This window comes from Typopeltis vanoorti, chromosome 4, assembly GCF_054136105.1.
Source record: "Typopeltis vanoorti isolate ZY-2024b chromosome 4, IOZ_Tvanoo_1.0, whole genome shotgun sequence".
Lineage (NCBI taxonomy): Eukaryota > Metazoa > Arthropoda > Arachnida > Uropygi > Thelyphonidae > Typopeltis > Typopeltis vanoorti.
The window spans coordinates 7,520,152-7,537,035 of NC_143552.1; the positions used below are offsets into that span (position 1 = coordinate 7,520,152).

General features: G+C 36.8%; 1 protein-coding gene across 5 annotated transcripts in view; it reads right to left on the minus strand.

Annotated features, from left to right (window-relative positions):
* The window catches only part of LOC150107090 (uncharacterized), a 277,723-nt gene extending 274,209 nt beyond the window's left edge, over positions 1-3,514 (minus strand). For all 5 annotated transcript variants that reach the window (XR_016548230.1, XR_016548229.1, XM_090391628.1 and 2 more), the window contains exon 1: positions 3,071-3,514. Coding sequence is in view for 3 of the 5 variants with exons in the window: in XM_090391628.1 (XP_090247754.1) it covers positions 3,071-3,139 (69 nt within the window). In the remaining 2 variants the exon portion in view is untranslated. The remainder of the gene's footprint in view (positions 1-3,070) is intronic.
* Positions 3,515-16,884: the final 13,370 nt, after the last annotated feature.

Consider the following 16,884-nt stretch of genomic DNA (forward strand, 5'->3'; position numbering starts at 1 on the left):
TTCCCATACCTCTCTCTCATTCCCTCTCTTCTACTGTTTCCATTCTCTCCTCTTCTAGCACCCACATACCTCTCACTCATACTCCCTAAATTCTCTCTCTCTCCTACTCTGATTCGCCTTGCATTAATCTCTTCCATTCTCCTAATCTTATCTTTCATACTTCTGCTCTCATTCACAAGACATTCCACCTCCTCTTTCAACTCATCTATCTCCCTTTGCAGGTCAGTCACTCTTAATCTAAATTCACTCTCCGTATAATGCTATGCATTACGGGAAAGGTCACTACCCAGACCAGTTTCGACATTTATTGAGATCTCATCAGAGGGAGCCAGACCCAGAGGTGATAGCAAATTTGAAGTAATGCAGAAGTCATATTTTCATATACGAGTTGCCAAAAGGTCACACCTTGGAAAAACTTTCAACAACTAACTATCTCTAATCCAGAGTATTATAATAATAAGGTGCGACACTTTAACAATCAATTAAATTAAAGATACCAAGAAATTATATACTTGGTTTAAACAAGTATCCTTTATCCAAGTGTCTTTATCTGGCTCCCACTGATGAGACCTCAATAAAGGTCAAAACCGGTTGGTGGTTTGATTCCGGCGAGCAGAGTTTTTTTTTGCTCCCTTAAGGTTTTTGCCTTGGGGAGCTTTTGAGCATCCAGGGATTTGGATCCGTTAGGGTGGCCTGTATTAGGGCTTCCTTGGCTGATGCTTTTCCTGAAATATGAGCGGTTCTGTTTGGTGGTAGGGGACCTGTCACTGAGCAGAGCCACCGCTGAGTTAAATGATCACTCAAGTCACTCACTGTTGGGTGAGCTGAGTGATCGCATGAGTTTTTGGAGAGGTAACCCCACACTTAAACAGGGAAACCGGTCTGGGTAGTGACCCTTTCTATAATGCATAGCATTATACATGTCTGCAAGGAGATGTGCTTTGCATTATGGGATACTAAGGCAAGTGATGTGAAGTCATAACACCTTTACCATGAGTTTCTCCATTCCTGAAACTACTTGAGGCACAAACTTTGTTTGCTTACACTTGGATAAAGGATTAAACCAAGTATATAATTCTTGGTATCTTTAATTTATAGTATAACCAAGTGGGAAAACTTTCAACAACAAAGTCCTCAACAATCCCTAATGAGTGGAAAGAGGGCAAGATTGTTCCACTGCATAAAGGTGGAAGTAAAGGAGATGTTTCAAATTACAGACCATTTTGCATTTCTGAAGTGGTTGTTAAGGTCTTGGAGAGATTTGTTAGGAATAGAATACAGGATTGGGTGGATAAGGAAAAGATTCTGTATGGAGGTCTTATTTTACAAATTTACTTACATTTTATAATAAGGTGACTTCAATTCTGGACAGGGGTGACTTATATTCAGTGATACTTCTGGATTTTGCAAAGGCATTTGACAGGCAGCCACATAATAAATGGTATATAAGTTAGCAAATTGGACTGGGAGGCCAGTTGGTTGGTTGGATAGCAAACTGGCTTTCTAATTGATATCAAATGGTGGTGTATAGAGATGTCATGTTTCTTAGGAGAAGAGTTAAAAACTGGAATCCCACAGCATTCTGTTCTAAGACCACTGCTGTTTAATTTGTTTGCAAGCTGATATTCAGCTGTTTGCAGGTGATGCTAAGATGAGAAAAGTTATCAGGAATAATGCAGATGTATTGGTGCTTCAGAGCGATTTGAATAAAGTGGCTATGTAAGCTGACAAGTAGGGATGTCAATTTAACTCCAGTAAATGTAAGGTTTTGCACTTTGAATCTCAAAAAAGTAAAGCTGTGTATAATATTGAAGATGTATTACAAGAGGTGGAGGATGCAAAGGATTTTCAGATATTGGTGGATAAAGAATTGAAGTTCAAGGGACATATTGCAAAAGTGATAAAAACAGCACAAAGAAATGCCAGTATACTAAGAAGAACACTGACAAGTAGAGATAAGGATGCAGTCATTCTGCTGCACAAGGCTTTGATCAGACCACATCAACACTACTGTGGATCAATTTGATCACTTGTGTTCCTAGGTGAGAAGTAAGCTCTGGAAAAAGTTAAGAAGAAAAATAACGAAGCAATATCGGGATTGTGGAATACTGACTATGAAGACAGGTTGAGAGAATGTAAATTGAAGCTCTAGTAAACAGGCAGAAGAGGGGGGGGGGGGCAATATGATTGAGACCAACTGTTAAGGTGTGCTTATCAAATAGATAACCAGGATATTTTTTAAAGGGGATAGCAATAAGAAGTCATTCTTGGAAGTTGTATAAAGTGTGCTACATAAGAGAGTGCAGCATGACTTTTTTTTGCATGGAGAGTGGTTGGTGAATAAAATGTATTGTCAAATGAGGTGGTGAGTGTGCAAACACTGAACCAATTTAAGAAGCAGTATGATAAACATTATCTTTGTTAGAATGCATCTTGCCATTGCCTCCCTTGATAAGTCTCGACTCCAGGAGGTGTCTGTATAATAACAATATTTGATTTGTGGACAATCGTTATAATTTTTCTAGCTCACTGATATATGAAAGGTTTCATTGGTTGTACTAGAAACCTCTTCCATTTAATTACTAAAATAAAGAGCTAAAAGGCTTCATTTCGGCGATGTAAAATTATATAAGTCAGGTGGATATTACATCCAGTATTATTTCAAAGCCAAATGTAGAAACGATGAAAATTTCATGAAGTAAGTTGACCAGAGAGAGAGATTACGGAAATACATCCGGCATTCACGAGTTGCCTATGGACCGTTCAGAAGATATAGGCACCGCCCAAACGTCTATATATTCGCCTTAAGCTGTTAGGTCAGTGAAACCTTATCAAAATGAACCAATAAAAGGCGAATATATAGATAGACGTTTGAGCGGCGCCTATGTCTCCTAGGTGGTCCATACTAAGGCAACTCGTGAATGCCGGGGATATATTCCCATAAGCTCTCTGGTCAACTTACCTTACGAAACTTTCATTGTTTCTACATTCGGCTTTGAAATAATACTAGAAAATAATATTAAAAAATATGCACTATTAACAGCTATGTCCCAAAAAAAAGTTATCTTACCTCTTGAACGCTGGTCATTTTCAGATTATGTCTATCATTATCAAACCTAATCCTTTTGTTACTTGGCATTTTACTGGAATAAAAGATCTGTAGCGATGCTGTGAAATTAATGTATACTGTGGTTAAAATGACTGCTAAATTACATTAGTATAAATCTTATCACATTATCTATTTTTAAAGAACTATATTTGTTTGACACAAAAGGGGGGCACTTTTACACAGTCTTTCCGAAAGATGTATAAAGGCAATTATATTATCAAAACGACTTCTTAGAGAATATCAGAGTATTTAGTCAATGAAACTCGGACTTATCAACACGCATACAGGCAAATTTACTAACAAGACACACGCAATTAACAGGTAAAAAATACTATTGTGATTGTCAACGATAGATGGCATTGTGAGTTAATTGTCGTAGTGTGTGATTGGAAAAATTATGGGACATGTTTGGAGAATTAAGCGGAGAAGAAGGCGGTCAAGTCAGTTGTGTAGTGGAGCAGGGTGCCCACCTACGAAGAGTCTAAGGAATTCATGGAGGTCACTTAATGATTTTCATAATTTGTAATAAAAAAATAAAAAACATACTACAATATTTTAGTAGTAAAATAATATTTATTTATAAAATCAATAATTCATACAGAGCTTTAACTTAAATATGCGTTTTAATTCCAAATATATAACTTATTATCATAAAAAAAAAAAAAAATGAATGAAATACACATACCGGCAGCTGAATCTTACGTATATCTTTGTGCAGATATACGTAAATTTCCCTTACGCAGCGTAGATGTAAAAAGCTTGATCAAGGGCCTAACCACGTGTTCTAGACAACTATTTAAGAATGTGACTGGTCAGTGATCGTCAACGCTTGATCAAAATGGGAAAAACAAATTTTCGGAGTACAATAAAGGGGCATTAGTGCCCGTCTGGCCGGAGCCAATTTTGAAAACAGCAGAGCTGGCTGGTTTCTCAAAAGGTGAGATGTACCAGGTGTTTCATCAATAAAAAAAAATAATTCACACTGCTTGTTCAAGAAGACGGGGAGTTGCAAAGTGGTGGAGATGAGGAGATGTAAAGTAGGTGCCCTCCCTCGATGAGTCGTTGGACTCCCTGGAAGTGTCTGAGAATAATAATAAGAAGAAAAAGGGTGACTGTAGCCCTAAGGCAGTCTGTCAGGAACGACATTGCCGTCATTTGAGAAGGCTTGCAGAGCTTTCCGTGTGCAGCAATTGACCGAAGCATTAAATGAAAGCTGCTCCTCACCCATATGTAACCGAACTATGACAGGGAATTGAAGAGGATCGGTACTGACAGTCGCATGCGAGAACCACTGAGTTCTGCAAAGAACTGGAAAGTTCGTCTACAGTGCCATAAACGCCGTGACGGACACAGGAAAAGATTCATGTGGTCAGGAGAGTCACCGTACCTTTTGTTCTGTAAAGACGATACGCAGAGATTGACTGAAGCACCATGAAGAAATGAATCAAACTTGCCTTGTAAACACAACTCAAGGTTATGGAGCTGGTGTCATAAAGTAGCATATTCGGTTAGTGCGGAACGGGTCCCATGATATTGCTGGAAGAACTGGTGCCCTCCAAGAAACATGTAAACAGTGTTGCTGATCAAGTCAATCCTGCAATTCCGACTTTATCGCCAGCAGGTAATAGTTGTTTCGTGGATGACATTGCCGCTGTACATCGCGCAGGAATTGTTCAGCGAGCATGGCAACGACTTCCACCATTTTTTCTGACCAACATAAAGCCCAGATCTGAAGGACATGAGAAATTATGGGACATGTTTAAAAAAATGATCTGGGAGCAAAGTCCTATTCCTTCAAATCTGAGCCAGTTAAAGGAATATGTGGTGGATGATATGTTGTAGACACAGATGAAATCCAACACCTTCTGGAATCTATACCAAACTACATGTGTGCTGTATTTCGGACTAAATGAGTGCCAACACGGCATTAAATAAAAATTTCTAAATCAATGACCGATATGCATAGTTTTGTATTTATGAATTAATATTCAAAGTGTATCAGTAAAATCAGTCCAGCAAGTCGAAAACACTATACAAATCCTAAGTATTTGTTAAATAGTATGTATAAGCAATACATTTCCAAAGCTTGAAGCAACCAGCTGTTAATCACACTACAGGAGAAAACAGGAAGTCTCCATCTCAGCAGTCACACCAGGACCAAAACTAGAAAGAAGACAAAGTGCTACAAATGCCAGGAAAATTAACTGGGAATGAAACCACATAATATGAAGTAACTACCAGAAGAAACATGCATTTTCCCTGTTCTGGAATTTCAGAAGCAACATGATAATGATAATCCTGTACAGGAATTCACCAAAAGCTAAATTATGAATAAATAAATAAATAAATAAATAATTTGTTAATGCCTTTTTTTCTATGATAGGGAGTAGGTAATACCTTTTAACCTTATGTAGCTTTTAGAGACTGAGTGGACACTGCAATCTTCAGGCCAATGAGAGATAGCTGGAAATGGAAATGGCACTGTCAGAAAAGAAGAATGGAAAAGCCCCAGGAGAAGATGGAATTGTGGTAGACTTCTTAAAACTGGGAGGAAGCCCTGTCATCAAACAGCTGACTAAACTCTTTAATAAATGCCTAAAACAGAGAAAAAGTCCAAAAAATTGGAACAATTCACTTCTAATACTGTATTAATTTTTAAAAAGGGCAATAAGGAAGAAATTAAAAACTACAGACCTATAACCCTACTCCCCACCATATATAAAGTTTTCACAAAAATTATAAAAATTAGAATAAAATCTAAAGTAGAGGGAATGCAATCCTGTGAACAAGCTGGATTTAAAAAGAATTACAATACTTTGTACAATATTCACACATTAAGACAGCTCATTGAAAAATCAATTCAATATAATAAACCCTTATGTCTGGCCTATATAGACCACGAAAAAGCATTTGATTCAGTTAAAACATCTGAAACATCTGAGAAACCATATATTGAAACACTAACACATATTTACAGTAATGCAACTTCTGTAATTAAATTATATAAAAACAGTGAAAAGTTCCCAATACAAAAAGGCATTCGGCAAGGTGAGACCATATCTCCCAAATTATTTATAGTTGCTCTAGAGGAAGTCTTCAGAAGCCTTGACTGGGAAACAAAAGGACTAAACATAAATGGAGAAAGGCTGCATCATCAAATTTGCAGATGATATTGTCCTAATAGCAGATAAAGTTGAATATCTGTAAGAAAGGCTAAATCAGCTAAATGAAGCCTCCAGAGTAATTGGATTAAAAATAAATAGAGAAAAAACAAAAATAATGATGAATAAATATAATAACCATAGAACTGTCAAAATTGAAAACCATGAAATCGAACAAGTTACTTCATATGTATATTTGGGCCAATTGGTATCCTTTGAGGAGTGCCAAAGAAAAGAGATTGAACAAAGAATTCACCTTGGATGGATGGCTTATGGGAAAATGAGAGACATATTCAGAAGTGATGTCCCTATGAGTCTAAAAAGGAAAGCTTTCGACCAGTGCATACTTCCTGTCCTAACATATGGAGGAGAAATATGGACTTTAACAGAAGCCCCTAAACAAAAAGCTGAGAAAAACACAACATCGCATGGAAAGAAGTATGCTAAAAATAACATTAAGAGATAGGAAGGCAAATACCTGGATAAGATCTCAAACAGGTGTCATGGATATTGTAAAATACATTGAACAGTCTAAGTGGAGATGGGATGGCCATATTGCCAGATGCAGTGACGGGAGATGGACTAGAAAAACAAAAGTGTGGAGACCAATGGATGGAGCAAGACAGAGGAAGACCGAGAAGAAGGTGGAGGGATGAACTGGTACAAATTGCAGGATTGAGATGGATGGGAGAGGTAGAAAACCGAGTGATCTGGAAAACCATGGGGAAGACCTTCGTCTAGCAGTGGACAGATCCAAAAGGTTGAAGAAGAAGAAGGCATCGGCAAGATTTTTTGTTTAGTAAGTGAAAAGGGATTTATAAATCCCTTTTCTTCTTCGGCAAATCGCTAAAACAACTGTTAAAAGACTCTTGCAATAATCTGAGTTTATATATATTGAGTAAAGTTGCCATTATCTTCAACAGATTCACTATGTTCTTTTAAATCTGGAAATTGATTTAAATCCCCGTTTTTTTATAACTGGGGGATGAACAGTTTTAATTTTATTCTGAATGCACGGATGTCATTTACTAAGATAGGAAACAATTTATTATTGCTTTGCAGTTTCAAATTTAGATCACTGAGGTGGCTGGTAACATCAACTAAAAATCCTAAATCAAATCATCACACAACAGGGCTTTTTCTTCATGCAGTTCATCCTTCGCTTCCAGAAAATTACAAACACTTTATTTCAGCTTCCAAAATCTACTGAGAACTTGTCCTTTAGAAAGCCAGCGCACCTCACAATGAAGGAGGAGATCACCATATTCCATATCTAGCAGTTCACAATATTCTCTTAATTCTCTTCTGTATGATAGATACTCTGTCAATGTCGAATAGTTGTTCTTGACATGATGTTAGGGCCTCCCTCGATGAGTCTGTCGACTCCTTGGTGTTGCCCAGAACAATAATAATATTAATAATAATAATAATTTTTTTTTTTACTTTTCTTTTAGGGTAAAATAGTTTCTGATAATGCGGTGTTAAGTACTCGGACAGGTAGACTGGGGTATTGTCAAGAGTTACATTCAGATCCTTGGTAACTGTTTTTTAAATCCATCTAGCTTTTATGAGGTCAACTTTTGTTGGGCTTTAGTAAGTTGCACCAAGACGGGGGAAGGGAAGTCGGGGATAATCTTCTCTTTTCCTTTTTTGAGGTAATGAATAAATTGACTGGATGTCTTTTGGTTTCATGGGAACTGCAAATTTCTGTCTTAATTGAATTACTATGTCTTTTAAATGTTCAGTAGCAATTTCTGGGAGACTATGAAAATATCATATTTATGCTGTTGTTGGTTTAGGAGTTTGTAATGTTCTTTTAAAGAAATTAGCTCTTTCCATAGTTCCCTTATATCTTTAATTAAGTTACGCTGTCCGTTGACAGTTTATTTTTCATTACTTTAAGAGCCTGCAATGCATCTTCTACAGAACTGTTATTAAATTTAATAAATTCCTAATATTGGTGGAATTTTTTCTGTAATTTGTGCGGTATGTTTTTCAAATAGTTCTCCACAAATATGATTAAACAGTCTTTTATATTTGGTTATCTATTTTCTAGTAACACATTCAAAGTTGGCTCACCTCAGTTTCCATTATTGTACTCCTTGTTTTTCATTGGCTTTGCTGTTGATTGCTGCATTAGCTGTTTATTGACTGCTGTTGTTTGCTGTGTGAGCTGTTTGCCATCTGTGTATCTCACGTAAAATCAAGGAATGGAAAGTATATATTAATGAATATGAGTACACTCTACTTTGCTGCCATAATAATACTATTATATAAGATTACATGATTACCCTATAAGACTATAGGGTAATGCGATATCTAATCCTGTGGTCTCCTCTTTAAGAGGGTTGTGGCTGAATAACAGTTCACTTCCATGCCTCTCTATTTCTTGCTTCTGTAAGATTCTTGCCCGTCCAATCTTTGATGTTCTCTTTCCATTGCAGTCGGGGTCTTCCTCTTCCTCTCTTTCCTTTCACCATCCCCTGCAATACTATTCTGGGAAGCTCTCCAGAAGAACCCTTCATCAAATGTCCTGCAAACGCTATTTTTCTTCTTTGGATACTAGCCATATAGTCTCTTTTCATTTTGAATCTTTTAAGAACCTCTTCATCGCTCACCCTTGCAGTCCAGCTGATACGATCCATTTTTCTCAAGCACCACATTTCAAATGCATTCAATCGGTCACTCACCTCCTTATTGATTGTCCAGGACTCACATCCATACGTCCCCAGGCTCTTGGGGATTCTTACTTTTAACTGTTTGTTCAAATTTCTGTTTCTTAATATGTGGTATATTTGGAAAAATGCTGCTCTTTTCTTTTTTAATTTCATAATGAGATCTAATGTCTTCTGGAATCCAACTCCTAAGGTATTGAAAACTTGTTACGTTTTTTATTAATATTAATCTATTCTTTAGCCAAGTTACAAAACTCCTAATCAACATAATATATAGAAGAATGGAACAGATGATAGAGATGGAATTTAATGAAGCACAGCTTGGTTTCAAGAGAAAGAGGGGAACGGAAGTTATCACAAAACTACGGATATTGGGGGAAAGAATGATCGAGTGCAATAAAGATTTATAGCTATGCTTTGTGGACTATGAAAAAGCTTTCGATAACGTTAATCACTCTTTAATTTGATATATTGGATAAAATAGGAATAGATAAAAATATTATGAGAATTTTGTTCAGAATATACAAAACTCATGAAGCCAGGGTCAGATTTGAAGGAGAGGATACTGAATGGATCCCTCATAAGAAAGGGTGTGAGACAAGGGTGTGGGATGCCCCCACTCCTTTTTAATATCTATAGTGAATGGATGATGAGGGAGATCTTGGAAGATCCGAAGAATAGAATAAAGATGAACGGACTCCTGATAAATAATATAAGATATGCAGATGACATTGTACTTATGAGTGAAACAGATGAAGGCTTGCAAAGAATTTTGAACAAACTGAACAGGGTTGGAAATGAGAGATATAAAATAAAAATAAACATTCAGAAGACAAAAATGTGATATGAGAAACGAAAATGATATATTTATTAAAATGAGTTCAATGCTAATATTCACATTAAAATGATGAGGCTAAGTGATCCACTGACATCGAAGCTAGCCATTGGTTTTCTGAAGCTAGTGGGATTAATGATTAAGTAAACTTTTTTATTTTTATTTTTATTATCATTTGTTACTTATGTTAATATGTTTTGTGTGAAAGGTTTGGTAACTATTGCAGTTCTAACTTTGCTCATACAGATTTCATAATTTGGCTTTAATGTTCTATACCTGTTCAGATGTTTTACATTATTGCAAGTTGTTGAGTAATGTGGGTAGAGGATGCTTCCTCATGGTTGTTTCATGCAAATTAGTTGTGTAGAGGTTGTGTTTGGTCTGATTATGAATACGTTTCTCTTTTATTATGGTATTGCAGAAATAGTTAGTAACTGTACATAGTGTTCAGTTATTTCCTAATGTGTATTTGGTCTCCAAACTGCTGTTGAAATGATTCTTCAGTGAAGTTTTTCGAAATTTGATAAGTGACCATTTGCTGCATTTGCATAGACAAGGTTACCCAAAGATAGATAGACTTATATAGTTCAAGTCTAGTCGCAGACTAGAGGAAGTTTTTCTAAGCCTTTCTTCGACCGGTTCCTGGGTTAGTCGATCTCTGATATAGGCAAGTGGGTATGTTCTTCTGAAAACTCGGTTTTTGACCCATAAACTCAAAAAATCGACCAAAGACCCACATTATTTCAGATAGTAACATATCCTGTTAGGCTTAGCCACCAAGAGATGGCAGCACTTGTTTGCCGGTCACTTCATCAGTGGCCGCCTATAATAAATGATAGACATGTGCCAGCTATCTCTGAATGGCTACCGGTGGAGAATGAACTGCCCTCTCAGTCTCCAAAAGCTAGATAGTTTAAATATCTTGCCTACTCCCTATAAAGGAACAAAAGGCGTTAGCTTATTATATTAATTTTTATTTATTTATTTATTATTATTAGAAGATGCTTTATCAGCAAGTAGTTACAAGCATGCTATTTCAATTCTTCCATATTTTTAAGTTGAAAAGTAGAGTTTTTACTTGTGCATTAAAATTCAGAGTGTATCAATGAATTCCGTTCGTCAAGCTGAACGTATTGATGTAGAGACTGTATCAGTTAGGTAGTAAGCAAATTATAAGTTTTCTAAGCTTGAAGCATAGACTGGTCTATCACTTGAATGGGGGAAAAAAGAAAGTCGCCATTTTGGCAGTCACACCAGGATTGCCAAACCCAGAAAGATGCAGTACTCTAAATGTCAAGAAGAAAACTGTGGAACAAAACCACATAACATGCAAGAACTGCCAGAGAATTATCCAATTTCTCTGTTCGGGATTGTCCGAGGCCATTTGGCAGCGAAATTGAATGCGAAGCATATGGAAAATGCCCACATTGAAGTGAAAACAAAGGAATGTCTTCAAGGGCAGGCAAAAACAACCAATGTAGAAAACAAGAGCCAGTGCCGTAACGAGGGCGTGGTGAAAGAGGCAAAACGTAAAGATATAAAAGTCCGCTATTTTATATTGTATTTTTAAATTTCTGCAATAGCAACTTTAGACACACAAATTTTGCAACACTTTTAACATATTGCATTTAGTAAAATTTAACTTCTTACATTTAAATATTTCAAAATTTTTGTCCTTTTTGGGTTAGGGGGAGCGCAAGTTATACACTTGCCACAGGCGCTTCATACCTCGTTACTGTATTGACAACAGCAGGTGGTAAACAGCTAACACAGCAATCAAAAACAGAGGAAATGAAAATCAAAGAGTACAATAACGGAAACTCCGGTGAGCCCACTTTGAATGTATTACTAGAAAATAGATTACTAAACCCAAAAGTCTGTATAGTTAATTTCATTGGAAAACTATTTGAAAAAACGTTCCACAGAAATTACCGAAAAATTCAACCAATATGAGGAATTTATTACATTTAATAACAGAACAGTTCTGTTGAAGACCGCGCGGTTAGCCTAGTGGCTTTGCGCATCGCAACCATATGCCTGGGGAAGGAGTGTCCCAGGTTCCATTCCCGTTGTAGACGTGAGGAATTTGAGGATCTTCCACAGACATAGCCAAGTTAGCCGGTCTTGGGCGCGGTCAGTAGGGTTTTTTCCGCCAGTTTATCTGGCGGTTTTCATCAGGCAAACCGGCCCCGTGAACATACGCCTCTACAGTCAATAAAATACCCCCACCCCCCAGCGGCAGACCAGGCGACGGGTCGGTTGGGAGTAGGTACTAACAAAGAAGTCGCATCTAAAAGTAACACGCGGACCCTGCATAGGAAGCGGGAATAACGCGTAGAAGAAGAACAGTTCTGTTGAATATGTATTGCATACCGTTAGAGAAATAATAATTAAAAAAAAAACAGCGTTAAAGATTTAACGGAAAGACAGCATAACTTGATTAAAGAGACAACTGAACTATGGCAGGAACTAAATTCTTTAAAACAACATTACGAACTCCTAAACCAACAACAGTATAAAAATAATTCTTCTCATGGATGAAATCCCAGTAATTGCTACCGAACATTTAAAAGGCAGAGTAAATCAACTAAGTTAGAAAATTGGCCCTCTCATAGAAATAAAAGACATTCAGTCGGTTCATCGATTACCTCAAAACAGGAAAAGAGAAGGTTTCCCCGACCTCCCTGCATTAGATAAAAAGGGAATAATATTAGTGGTTGTTATTGACCTAACAAAAGTGTTTTGACACACTAACACACAAAACCTTGTTGAAGAATCTGACACATATCGGAATCGGAGGTCGTCTCTTCCAGTCGTTCAAATCATACACGGAAACCAGAAAGCTCGTCACATGTATAGGATCAGCCTACAGCGTTTAGGTACCGATAACCTGTGGAGAACCCCAAGGAGATGTTCCAACTCCCATTCTGCTCAACACACACACACACACACACACACACACACACACACACACACACACACACACACACACACGCGCGCGCGCGCGCGCGCGCGCGATACTAGCCATCTTGCCATAAAAAGTTAAATTTTGCAATACGCAGAAGACATGGCCATAGTATCCACTCACAACAACGCAAATATCGCTTACACAAATATGCAACGCGACATCAATCAAAACACTAACCTGGCTAACTGAAAATAGCATATATATGTTATGGACTAAATGTTTATATGGTAGGACATTATTTATAATGACTTGCCATTATGAATAATGACAAACAAAATCGGGCACTGTGATAAATTTCAGGTTGTTTATCATTATTTTTCACATTGACGGATCGATATGAATACTGGTATCATCTGGTGAGGCAAAGTGATAATAATAATACCTTTTTGGCAGTATTAAAAGCAGTAGGTGTTGGAGGAGGAGAGATTCTTTGCATATCTTTTTGTCGGGAGAAGTGAATGGAACTTTGTCCAGGTCACTCAAATTTTTACAAAATCAGCATGTTTGACAATGATACAAAAAGTGAGAGTCAAAAACTAAAGTGACTTGGCCCATAACATATAAACATCATTTACAGGTATTTTAATATGCATATGGTAATTTGATTAAATATTATGTTCACACTGTATAAATATTTCAGATATTGCACGATGCCCATATCGCTATTGGCCATGACGGCAGAAAATGCATGGAAAAAGAATTAATTACGAAATATAAAAATATTACAAGGGAGATTATCGTAATTTAGGATAGATTAGGTTAGTAGTTTTTTTTTTTTTAAATCAAATTGCCCAAAGGGAATGTAGATTATTTAATAATGTCTGGTAAATTTAATAAATTAAAATATTCTTATTAGGTTGCTCATCAATTTTAGACATTATAATGGCCGTGCATTATGAATAATGACCTATTACTCATTGGCCCGTAACATATATAAACCCTGAAAAAAACAAAGCTAATGATATTCAAAAACTTCCAAATCCTAACCCATAGAAATTAATGTCACTATCCGATAACCAATCTCTTATACACAAAGAACTGATCCTTAAACCAAAACCAATACACGGGCGATAACAATACGTTATCTCGGACTTCACTTAGATGCCGTTCAAATTTGGAATAGCCATACAAACTGCTTACACAACAAACTCAGGATAATAGCAAGCAAACACTATCGATTAAAAGACCTTGGCGCAATCCACATAAAAAGATTAATCTATAAAGCAAGATACGCAATATCATGATACGCATTCAGCACACACACTGCTGAATTCTGGGAACAAATTGAACAATCCACACTTATACGGACAGGAAGGACAGAACACAAAATATTTAAGGTGAACACATATGCCACTACACAGTCATGATAAAGCATTACTTCAGTCCAACCTACAAAGTAACCAGAACAATATATCAGATAACAAGACCACAGTCAACAAACTACATAACATATAAGTATAATAATCACGACGGAAAAGCCATGTGAAACTTCCACATACCTGACATGATAAACAAACCGCCATTCGACGACAGAAACCTAGGGACCTACAGAGAGCTGAAAGAGGCACCATATAAATATTATTGCCACACACACACACACACACACACACACACACACACACACACACACACACACACACACACACACACACACACACACACACACACACACACACACACACACACACACACACACACACACACACACACACACACACACACACACACACACACACACCTATAACAAACCGTTTCTCAAACACCATTACAAGGACAACACAAGCATGCCATATCCAAACTCCCCCCCCCCCCCCGCCCTTGCTAAAAGCTAAACTGTGCTCATGCAGTTCTAGTTCCATGGGCCGGAAAGTAAAAAGCAATTTATATAATATATATAAATGCTTTTCCCTAGTTATAATATAATATAAATAATATATAAAATAAAAGGCGTTAGCTGATTTATATATATATAAATTTATATATATATATATATATATATATATATATATATATATATATATAAATCAGCTAACGCCTTTTATTTCCTTATAGGGAGTAGGCGAGGCCTTTGTACCCTATCTATCTCTTTTAGACTGCGTGGCCAGTTCAGTCTCCACTGGTAGCCAATCAGAGATAGCTGGCACATGTCTATCACTAATTGTAGCAGCCACCGATGAAGAGGATGATAAACAAGTGCTGCCACCTCTTGGTACCTAACCCTAACAAGATATATCACTGTCTAAAATAATGTGGGTACTGCAGTCGATTTTCTTGAGTTTATGGGATGAAAAACCCGAGTTTCTGGGAGGAAAAATCCGCTTGCCCTTGCCAGAGATCGAATAACTCGGAAACCGGTCGAAGAATGGCTTAGAAAAAGTTCCTCCAGTTGGCGACTGGAGACTCATCATATATATATATATATATATATATATATACTCTGTATGATAATAAACTTTGTCGTTGTCAAAAAAAGAAAAAAGTTATTTCGTGACATTGCCAAGGAGTTTTTTTTTAAAAAATGTAGAATCATATTTATAAAGAAATAAATACTTTGCATTTTGTACTGAATCCTTGTACTGTACAGAAAATATCGGTCATGTATATATACCTATATACTCTGTATGATAATAAACTCTGTCGTTGTCAAAAAAATAAAAAAAGCTATTTCGTGACACTGCCAAGGAGTGCAACGACTCATCAAGTGAGGCACCTACTCTACAATTCTTCATATCCGCCACTTTTATCTGTCTCCATCATCTACACCAACGCCATCTACTGCCCACCATTAGTATTTTTGCCTGTAAATTGCATGTGTCCTGAAGGCCCATTTGCGTGTATGTGGGATAAAAGCCCGAATTTCCGAGGAAAAAAAAAAAAAAAACCTGTTATCTGGGTATGAGATCGGATAACCCACCTTCAATTGAAAAAACCCATATAAAGATTCCTCCCGTCACGGCGAGAATCGAATAGAGGCCTTTTCCAACCGAAGGGCGCAATATCCCGTCATTCTTCCAATTGCGCTCACAAATTCCATGATATATGCGTTTTTTTACGTTGGTTGGCATTGTATCTTTTTCCAAGACTGTGGATAGTTTGTTTTGAAGGTATACTATATGTTTAGTCAATTTAAAGTGATTGTCAATGTATGAACCTAGGTATTTAGCTTGTGTGACGAGTGTGATTTGGGAATAGTGGCAGCTTCCATGGGTAATGCAATGGTATGTGTGACTATATATCACTAGTGGTGCAAGGTGCATAATTATAGGGTTCTTTATTATTAGCATTTGCGTTTTATTGTTGTTTACTACAACTGAGTCATAGTAGAAATAGCCAGTTATTTTGTTTAGGCCATGTTCTCCCTTGGAGAGTGCAATATTTATGTCTGTGTGGACTATTAGTAGTGTTTTGTCTTCTGCGTATTGATATATTTGACTTTGTAAGGCCAAGTTTTGAATGTCATTTATGTATATGTTCAACAGTGTGGGTGATAATATTTCTCTTTGACGGACTCCGTGCTCTATTTGTATTCTCTGGTAGAGATATGTGCTTATTTTTGTTATATGCGTTCTGTGTGTGAGATAATTCCTAAACATTGTATGCCATGTCCCTCTTATTCCGACTGAGTACTGTTTGGTTAGCAGTATTTCATGGTTAAGTTCAAGGAGAAGATAGCAAAGTTGTTTTTATCAAAAGCTTTATTTAGTTCGTTTGTAATGTCCTCTAATAACGTGTTTGTTTTCTTAGTTTTCTATAAACTGTACTGCTTTTGTGAGATCGTGCTACATTTCTCTAAGTAGTTTTGTAGTTCTCGTGTGTATTACTTTTTTCAAGAAGTTTAGAGATGACAGGCGAATTAGCTATTGGTCTATAGTTGTGAACGTCATTTCTTTTACCATTCTTGCAGAATAGGAGTTACTGTCGAGGTGTTTAGTTGTTTGGGAATAGCGCCAATGTTGAATATTATGTTAAAAATTTTTAGCAGTACAGGATTTAGTTGTTCAAAAGGTGTTAAGAGATCTGTGAGTCTGATTTTGTCAATTCCTAGAGTTCTCTTTTGCGTTAATTGTGACAAAGCATCTTTCATTTCCAATTTGGATGCAGAAGGAAAGCACATGGTTTGCTTTTAAAATTTAGTT